This window comes from Echinops telfairi, unplaced genomic scaffold (assembly GCF_000313985.2).
Source record: "Echinops telfairi isolate 266 unplaced genomic scaffold, ASM31398v2 ScPeMD7_10;HRSCAF=50, whole genome shotgun sequence".
Classification (NCBI taxonomy): domain Eukaryota; kingdom Metazoa; phylum Chordata; class Mammalia; order Afrosoricida; family Tenrecidae; genus Echinops; species Echinops telfairi.
Genome location: NW_022103907.1, coordinates 9,991,181 through 10,001,431, shown reverse-complemented (window position 1 = coordinate 10,001,431; position 10,251 = coordinate 9,991,181). Strand labels below are relative to the sequence as shown.

Here is a 10,251-nt window from a genome sequence, read left to right as displayed (position 1 = left end):
ACTCCTGCTGCTGTTCAGGTTCGAGGCCTGAGAAGGCTGAGCGGAATCCTTAGGGCAAGGTGTAGGCAGGGCCAGGCCTGAGGCCGAGGGAGCAGTATGTGCAGATACCTGGAGGGCACAGTTAGTGCCATCAGGGGAACTGAGTCAGCTATTCCTGATGCCTACAGCCAGAAAGGAGGTCTGGATGGGGCTGTGGAAGCCGGATAATTGGGAAGGGGGGGGTTGTACAGCAGAGGAGCGATATTATAGTAAGGTACAGGAAACAAAAAAGGGGGGTGGGCGCTTAAGTAGGCAGTTACTTACCGAGTCCACTCGAGTATAAGCCGACCCGAATATCAGCTGAGGCACCTAATTTTACCACAAAAACGGCATAAAAAATGTGCTGAAAAACTCGGCTTATACATGAGTCTATACAGTCTATAGAGTTGCCTTGGGGAGGCTCCCTTCCTGGTTTCAAGGAGAACGGAGAGGAGGGAGGCAGCTAGAGAGAAGAGCTGATTAGGAGGCCACTGTGGTCAGCACCGAAAGAACGCGAGCCAGCAGGTGACAGTAGGGAAAGCCCACTCACTCCTCTCAGGACAAGGTTGTTGCCCCCCAAATCAGCATTCGGGGAAGAGGGAGGACACCACATATCACAAAGTGGAGGTGACTACGGACAGCATAACTGCTAAACCACTGAGAATCATGGCCCACGCACGTTGACTTCTATCACATCTTCCTTGGCATTTATTGCTGCCAGAGGTATGTCATGAATGTGCAGCGTAGTTGGATAGTGGAGTTGTAAATGTGAACTGTTGGCTAATGAGATGGCTCATAAATGAGGGTTAGGTGGTGTTGATGGAAGATTGTTTGGGGGAGCTGACTGGGAGGAAGGAGTTAGGCCCTTGATTTTGGATTTGGGTAAGCATAAATAAGACATGCACCCCTTCTTCAAAGGGAGATATATGTAAGTCTTGTCCACAGTGATGGTGTAGTGGTTACGAGTTGGGCTGCTAACCCCAAGGTCCATAGTTCAAAACCACCAGCTCCTCTGAGGGAGAAAGACGGGGTTTCCTACTCCCTTAAAGAGGAACAATCTCAGAAACCCACATGGGCAGTTCTACGCTGTCCCCACTAGAGTGGGAATCAAGTGTGTCTGGTTTGGCTTTCTGGGTCCACAGTAGTAGCTCTAATCCCAGATCTTTGAGCAGTTTGCCTTTAGAATCTGTGCTGGGTGCTAAACCGGCCATTCCAACGCGTCCACCATGCAGAGGTACAAAGACGGCAGAGTTGCTGCCATGAAGAAACACTTTGTATTGAGGAGGGGGCTGGGGAAGCACTCAGCAGCTCCTGCTTTCTCCCCCCTGCAGAAGAATAACGAGTGCCCACACTGGTTGCCAGTCCGGCTGGGCTCGGTTTTCTTCTGAGTTGCTCTCCATTGTTCATTGCGGGGCCCCATCTGGGAGGGGTGCATAATTCATGTTTCAGCTCAAGTGTTTCCTCCTCAGAGAGCATTTCTGAATACAGGACCCTCCGTCTCTTGAATTTTCTGCCTGGTGTGATTACCAGGGCACCCATCGTCTGCAGTTCCATACTTCATGGAGTTGTTGGAGTGTTCTGCACACAGCCCCTCCACCCCACCCCATGCCCCACTGGGATGTGAGGTCATGAGGATGGGGGCCCTGGGTTGGTGTGTGCAGTTTGAATTCCTCAACCTAGAAATTCCTCGTTTGAAAGAATGACGAAGTGAGAGAGGTACACAATGAGGGAGAGGCACCGTTTTCATTTGCTTGTTTGTTTTGGTGGGGGAGAGGAGGGAGCACACGTCTGCTTTGGGGTGGAATGAATTTTAGGGGGATGTGGGTAGACCTGTGAGGAACCAGGGGGCATGGGGCTTACAAGCTGGGCTGCTAAGCACAAGGCCTGCTGTCGAACCCCCCAGCCACTCCTTGGAAGAAAGAGGAGTCTTCTACCCTCCTGAAGAGAAATCCCCAAGGGCGATTCTACACTGTGCTGTAGGGTCATTCTGAGGCGGGATGGACCGAAGTTCATGAAAGGGTGTAACAGACTTCCTTGAGGCCAAGGTTCCTGGATGGTGCCAATGGTTTGTGCCCCACTGCTGTGCTAAAGGTTGACAGTTTGAACCCCGCTTCCCCACCGCCCATGGCCTCACAGAAGAAAGGCCTGGCGGCCTGCATTCCTCAGGATTACATCCACGAACACCCAGGGGCAGTTCCTGTGCTCTCTAGGGTCGCCAGGAGTAGGAATCCACGTGATGACAGCGGGTTTGTTTTCTGCTGCCTGGGGAGGCCGAAGTTGGGGCTTCCGGAGTGGTAATGTCTGGGGAACCTCTCTGGAGGGAGGGCTTGCTGGTATCGCAGAAAGAACCGTGAAAACAGGCCGGGGTGCTTAGCTACCAAATCACAGCTGTTGTCTGATGCACCTGTATGAAATGGTGAGAGCAGGCAGGTCCTGACAGACCCAGTGCTTACTAGGGGCTGGAGGAAGGAGGAGAGAGGCCGTAGCTTCTGCGCCGCCACAGCGGCTGATGTAGCCACCCTTAGCAGCCTGCTTCTTCATGCTCCGGCCGGGGCCCCCCGCCTTGGTTTCTCATGAGTGCATCATCCTTGATGTCCTTGGAGCCAAGACTTCTGGTGGTGTGAAAACTCTTTCACAAGTTACCAAAGGAGCCCTGGGGGTACAAAGGGTTAAGTGCTGGGAGAACATTAAAGTGAAAAAGGCCAATAATGGCTGACCAAGTATTACTCAAATAAATTTGGGCCCATGGCTACTCTGGGAGGGCTCCCGAGGCCTCACGCTGAGAAGCCCCCCACCCCAGACTGAAGGGCTTTTGAAGGGCAGGGACTCCCACCTGGGTTTCCTTCATTGGGCCCCAGGGGGCCTGGTAAGGTAGTCTGTATCCACTCCGGGTTGAACTTCTCCCAGTAAAATTCCAGGGGAAGGAGCCCAGTGGGTGCGTCCGGCAGGAACTTCCCTCCCAGGGCACCGTCCCCGAATTAGTCATCTCCCCTGGGCACTGTGCAGCCAGTGAGGTGCCACACACACACTTCCCTGTGTCTGAAAGTTACAGTTCAAGAGACAGAGTTCAGGAAAACATTGTTCTCGTTTGGTACCATGGGCTCTTGAACTGTGGAAGGCTGGTGGGAGGAAGAGACAAGGTTGTTTCTGGAGTGGGGTCGGGTCTGTGGATGCTCCCTGGCCGCCCCCTGCCCCCAGGAAGCCATGTGGGCTGGAGAGTCGGTGGGCATGGTCATGCACTCACCAAACGTGATGGAAATTTGCCCCCAAACATTTGGTAACAATATGCCAACGTTGACAGAAACATGCACTCTGTTAATGTCTTGTCAGACTTTTGATCAAATGTAGGTACACAGTCCCAAGAGGTTATCTTACAAATCCTGGGGTCATTTTAATTTCAAAACCAACACCTGTACAACGTAAGAGTGCTGACACTGGACTGTATTTGCCAGCCAGGTGCAGGGTGGGAGGGAGCCGAGGCGGGGAGGACAGATGTACTCTGAATACGCTAGCATAAACGCCGCCGCCACGGCTGTTGGGTTCGACTTGCGGAAAGACGTGAACGCACCTAACGCTGGATTCAGCGAACAGCAGCATTCCCTGCGTGGTTTTGTCTGCATTCTCCGACCGAGCAGCGGCATTTTCTAACTGCTTGCCTCTCGAGCACATGGCTCCTTGTGGTATGTTCTTACTAATGGTCTCTGAACTTCTTTCTCTGTCCTTCTCCTCCGGGCCCTATGTCGCTGCCTGTAGCGCTTCAGCATGGAAGGGATCTCAAATGTCATTCAGAATGGCCTCCGCCACACCTTTGGGAATGCAGGTGGAGACAAACAGGTGCTCGGTTATCCTTATTTTCCTCATTCTCTGCTTGTTGATTCTCTGGGCCAGCGGGGAGCCGCCCGAGAGCTGCCCGTTTTACTAATGTGCTAAGACCATCACTGCAAAGAAATGATGTTTCATGATGTTTGATAGTCTTGATAATGAACGGAATGTCCCACTGGGGGAGGGGGGAGCCCTTTTTTCCCTCCACTAGGGACCATAGATGAAAGGCGTTCTTAATACACGTTGCAGCACTCGATTTCTCATGCTTCCCCACAAACAGCCTTTAACACGCTGACCTCATAACTCACAGGTGCAGACGATCTGATTGTGACCGTCACTAAATGAGGTTATGCTACTCTAATTCTAAAGGCCCAAGGAACATGATCTCGGGTTCGGGGGAGGAGAGCCAGATGTTATCTTTTAGCCGGAAGTTCTCGGTCCGAAATACAGATAGCTTTAGTGGTGCTGGTAGAACCACATGTTGAGCATGGTTGCACAGCTAAAAAATACTGAAGTAGCAGAAAGAAATGTCTAGCTTCCACTTTTAAAATGCACGTGTTTTAAATTATACTACAGGTAGCCAACTTAAAGACAAAGCCATTATTCATACACAGTTGTGAATGTATATAGAATATTTCACTTTGCTTTTTAGTGGCCTCCTGGCCTTACCGTTTAAGGACCCTTGTGAAGCATGGACACACATTTCCATTAGAGAGCAGGCTGAGAATTAGCTTTCACCGTTTGCAGTTTCGGGTCAATCGAAAGACTGAGCAAGGCCTTAGGGGAAATTGAGAAGGAGTGTAGAATGTTGCTTATCGGCACTCAGCCTGGAGACCTGATTCAATCGAGCTCTCGCTCCAGAGGAGGAGAACATCGGTAGGAAGGAAAGGGGTGATGCAGCCCAGCCCAGACAGGGGTTCCACGAACAGCAGCCTGAGCTTCTGCTTGCTCTCCTGGGCTCTCACTCCCACACTATGGCAAAGCCCCTGCACCAGGGAGTCAGGTAGGAAGGCCCACAAGGCTGAGGGCACAGGCCAGACCAAGCTTCCTGATGCTTCTCAGGTGCCTGGCACACCGGCCCCGTTCACTTTGCTGTTCTTGACCAAGAAGCCCGTTTGTTATATAATTTGGGCTCCTTAGAAGTCTACACTGAAAACATGGTCAGAAGAAAACAGTTGGACTGCTTTTCAGGATCTGGACGGCAGCTGTTCTTAAGCCACCATCTTGATTGTGTGTTTTGATTGTCATCCCCTCTCCGAGGAGCAGGGGTAGGGCTGCTATGTAGGGTGTGGTAAGGGCTGAGTAAGGACTGACCGGATGGCAGCTAAAACCTGTAGATCTCCAGATGCATCCATGCCACTGGAGTGCATCTTTTTTCGGTGTAAGAATAGGCGAATCTGGACACATGTTTGGCGTAGACATTTATGAGCTGCAGTTGTCGGATAGCTAGAACTCTGAGGAAGTATTGTTGGCCTCCATTCCACACACAGCTTTTCACTGCCAGGCCCCTGCAGGCCATTCCTCCTTTCCCGTTCCTCCTTTCCTTTTAGACCTGCGAGCGTTTCTAACGACTTCCATCGGAATCTGAAGTAGCAGCCGTCCTCATGCACCTCTAAAACGCATGAACGACTCAGTGCGTCAGCTCTTGGGGGAAGCTGCTGGGTGTTTGAAAGTGATCGGGTGGTTTCTGGGAGCAGTTTTGCTCAAGCAGAGTGATAAGGGCTGTGGGAGCTCCTCAGCTGTTGGGAGTGATCGTGCGGCAGAGCCGTTACAAGTCTGTTTTTAGGGTTAATAGCACTTTTTTTAATGTGCTGAAAAGGAGGCAGGTAGCCTGTTAGGGTATGGCTTCATTTAAAAAACGAACAAATTGAGCAAGTCATTTTCAGACCTAGCCTTGTGAAATTCTCAACAATGAAACATAAAAGAGTAGGGGGGTATTTAGGTTGACCGTGGGCTTGTTTACACAGGTAGAAGTGATTACAAAGGAGAATTCCTATCTATATTCTTCCCCATCCCCATAGTCTCATGACCCCAGTAGCTCCTATTTCAGGTTATCATATTGACCTTCTAATAACTGTCTCATAGTTTTTACAGATAAGCCACTCAGATGTCAGTGACGGGTCTTTGTTCTTCCTTGGCAGTACCTGACCACAGTCATTCCTTATGAGAAGAAACACGGGCCGCCATGCGTTGAAGACCTTCAGATACTAACGAAAAGTGAGCACGGACCAAACGGGCACCTTCCTCGCGCGCGCGCTCCGGACACCTGGTTTCAGGCCTGGTTTTGTGGGGTTATTTGTCTTGTTTTCTCGGTGTGGGACAGTAAGTGATAGATGTCACTGTGTGTGATGGCACCGTAAGTGGCTGGGTCACTGAGCACTGCACTCATGTGGCAATGACTGCATTCTTCTCTGGTTCCCTGATTGGCATGTGTCTGGCCCATGGACCAAAATTTGGGGGAGAGAGCGGGGTATGCTAACTTGCTTCTCTGTCATTTGTACTAATGTACGGATTTATCCCTTACCGCTAAGGCATTTTGTGGATATTCTATGCAGACGATGGTTAGTAGATGAATAGGACCGGCTAGGGAAGACTGGCTGAAGTGGGTCGAATTGTGTCCCCCTGGGAAGTTGAGTTTTCAGTCCTGGTTCCTGCCCTTGTGGGCGAAGTGTGTGAGGCATGGGGCTCTCGTATGCTCCCGGGGCCTTGTTAGTGTGGGATGTGTTTTAAGCGAGTCAATTTTGAGCTATGGAAAGAGCAGAGTAGGTACAGATGCACGCAAGGATTAGTTGGGGCAGAGAGAGGCCATACCACAAGAACCTCACTGAGAAACTAAGGCACAGAAACTGGAGGGGAAGGATTTTCCCCAGAGCCGAAGGGAAAACAGGGAGAGCGTGGGTACACCTTCCTTCCCCTGCAGCTGGTGCCCTGGATTCAGACTAACCAGCCTCCTCAGCGGTGATGAATCTCTGTTAAAGCAGCAGTAACAAACTGTTAACCTAAAGCACTCTCATTGTTCATGATTGTAGAACGCGAGGTAGCAGTTATAAGTAGAACGTAAGTTGAGAGTAATGTTGATACACATTCATTGAGTCAGTGCTTACTGTGATACTCTGTGCCAGGCCCGTTCAGGGCATGGATCATACTTTACTGAGCCAAGCAGACGATGATACTTTTTAAAGATAGAGTTGCCCCTGAGCTGGCAACTTTAAATAATTTGTTAGGTTTAAATGTGCATTATGGTAACCATTTCATTGAATGCCACAAATGAGCCCTGAGCTCTAAGTCTCTATTACTGGGACACCGTTGGCAGTCCCCTCTCGAGCACAGTGACAAATGGGGACAAACACAGTTGCTCTGCTCACACTGGGTACGGGTACGCGGGCAAGAGCTGGGCAATGAATAAGGCAACCCCCCCAGATGCGCTTGAACGGTGCTGTCGGCGGAGCCATTGAAAGCATAGTTAATGGAAAGTTGTATCATTAATGGAGCGAAAGCCCTGCCTCCAATTAGGATTACATCCACAAGTATGGAGTCTGACACTAAGAGAGGAACAAGTTCAACCCAAAGCGCTGCTTAAATAGGTTCTTTATCATTTCAACTTAGGAACCCTGGTGGTGCCAGGGTCGGCCGTTTGAAACCACCAGCAGCTCCGCTGGAGAAAGACCGGGCTTTCGACTCCTCCAGACAGTATCGGAGTCCCACAGGGGGTTGCCGTGAGTCTACACCGACTTGATGGCCATGAATTTGGGGGAGGGTTACTTTTATCATTTCAAATGTTTGTTAGAACTGCTAATTAAGAGGGAGCCTGCTGGGTTTTTCTATGGAATTAAGGAGAACTCCACTACGTGATTGGAAGCAGAAGTTCTGAGTCCTCTAGGAAGGGATTGCAATCTCGCTTCAAGGCCAGGGATGGACAGTAAGGCCGCAGCCTCCCAGGTGAGGAGACAGGACGCGGCCAAGCCAAGGTATCCTGCTTTGCGGCCCCAGGAAACAGGCCGATCCTGAGTGGGACGTCTTCAGATGGACACGGTTTGGAATCTTTGATTGTCGCTGGGTGAATGGTGTACATGAGGCCTTCAGAAAGTTCATGGGGAAATAGGATTTAAAGAGAATGGAATTTTTCACAAACTTTCAGAAGTCCCCTCATACGGATAGTGTACGAATGAACCACCTTCTTCGCCGGGTCCACAGCTTTAACTTTGAGACATTAGAGGGAAGGCAGTATGTGGCTGGATGGCTTTCCTTCTCTTTGAAAGTGAAAATGGGTTACCTCTTGAAAATTCTGGGGGAGCCCAACTTCTGCCGCTGCCACCCAGAGACATGAACATAAGGAAAGGCCCCATGGAGTCCCCGCTGTGTTGATGGGTGCGGGGCCGGGAGTTATCCAGCCAAGTCTCTACCTCCCATCAAATGACCTTTCCCTGGCTGGTTCTGGTAAGCAGGTGGTGGGAAGAGACGATAGGATTCACCTGCGAGTAATTGTGAACAGGCGTCTCTGAGTGCTATCCGGTTGCATACAAATGGACCCTTGGGGAGCAGGAGTACCTGCTCTGGACCAGAGATCTCTGCTCAGTGACCCTCCTGGGCCCAGATGACAGCGATAGCCTCAGAGGAGCAGCAGCAGACCCGGGAGCCGGAGCACGGAACAGAATGGCAGGCTTCTCGGCCCACAGAGCAGTGGAATCAAGTGCTTTCCTGCAGGAGGCTGGGTTGTGGAGTGGGGTGTCTCTGGGCACTTAATTGGGGAAGTTGGACTTGCTGACCCGCAGAGGTGGAGCTGAGTGCCTGCAGGCTGAGGCTCCGTGGAGTGCGCGCTTCTAGGCACTTCATTCCGGGAGCTGACCCATGGAGTGCTTCAGGCGCAGGCTCACAGAGTGGTGTGCCCCTTTGGGCATTTATTAGCAGACCGACATCTTTGTAATATGTCCTGGTGAAAAACAACTACCTTTGTTAACATCCTTAATCCACTCTTCAATCAGGAATTTTGTCTGTGTGTTTTTGTGTGGCCACTAGATGTTAGAACCCAGAGAGAACAAGTAGGGAGGGAAATTATAGAACACTAATGAAGTCAGCATCATGGAGATGCCACCATCCTCGGGAATGCTGCTGGAGGGAGCTTCCACATGCTATTGTTAGTCTTTCAGCGACTAACTGTAAGGTTATCAGTTCAAACCCTCCAGCCTCCCCAAGGGAGAAAGAGGAAGCTATCTGCTCCTGTGACAATTTACCGTCTCAGAAACCTATCTAGGGTCTCTCTGGGTCTGAATCAACACGATGGCAGTGGGATTTTGGGTATTAATGACGTCAATAATTATAGCTAATATTTAACCTAGGACGTGCTCTGAGCCAAGGCAGTACTACCGGTGCGCATCTAAACCAGTAACTTAGTCCTAACAGCAAGGCGTTGAGGCAAGTCCAATTTTTATTGCTGCTCCTCAGATTAGGCTCTTGGTGTACAAGGTGGTTAAGTCACTTGCTCAGAGCCACATGACTCAGGAGGGTCAAGGCCAGGGTGTAAAGAGGAGCGCTGACGTGGCAGGGATGCTGTGCATAGATGCCGCTGTCATCTGGCTGGGGAAACTAGGCTGTTCTTCCACAGTACTCTGGAGGAAGTGCAGTGTGCTTTGGGGGCTCCTCAGCTGCCCGATGTGTTGAAGCAGCTCTGATTCATAGCAGCCCTCTGTAAGCAGAACTAAACGCGCCTTTTCCAGGAACTCATCTCTCTGATTGTATGTCCAGCCTGTGTGAGATGAAGTCTTGCCGTCACTTTCAAAGAGCATCCTGGCTGTCCTTCCAAAACAGATTTGCTTCATCACTTGGCAGCCCATAGAATCTTTAATATTGTTCATCAAGACCACGACGCACATGCATCCTCTTTCTGTTTGCCTTGTTTGTTGCCCAGCTTTCATAGGCGTTTGAGGCGATTGAAAATACCATGGCTGGGGTCAGGGTCAGGGTCAGCTTAGTCCCTCAAAGCGACATCTTTGCTTTGTAGCACTTTAAAAGAAGTCCTTTGCAGCTGATTTGCCCCCTGGTCTGTATTTTATTTTCTAACCACTGGAACATGAGTGGAGCCCTGGTGGGGTAGTGGTTATGTGTTGAGCTGACAGATGCAAGAGCAACAGTTCAAAACCACCATCCGCTCCTTGGGAGGAACACGGGGAGCCTTTCATACCATAAAGAGTTACCGTCTCGGAAACAGGAGGGGCCGTTCCACCCTTTCCTATCCTGTGAGCCCACATGGACTCAACAGCAGCGAGAACGATTGGAGTGTTTCCGGTTTGCTTTTTTTTTTTTTTTTTTTTGGAGTTGAGAAAGATTTTATTTATTTATTTTTTTTAAACATTTTATTAGGGGCTCATACAACTGTTATCCCAATCCATACACACATCAATTGTGTAAAGCGTA

General features: G+C 50.3%; 1 protein-coding gene across 1 annotated transcript in view; it reads left to right on the top strand.

The window, feature by feature from the left end:
* FEZ2 (fasciculation and elongation protein zeta 2) overlaps positions 1–10,251 on the top strand; it is a 55,442-nt gene that overhangs the window by 38,476 nt on the left and 6,715 nt on the right. The window contains exons 6-7 of the mRNA XM_045287042.1: positions 3,772–3,852; positions 5,982–6,057. Coding sequence (XP_045142977.1) covers positions 3,772–3,852; positions 5,982–6,057 — 157 coding nt within the window. The remainder of the gene's footprint in view (positions 1–3,771; positions 3,853–5,981; positions 6,058–10,251) is intronic.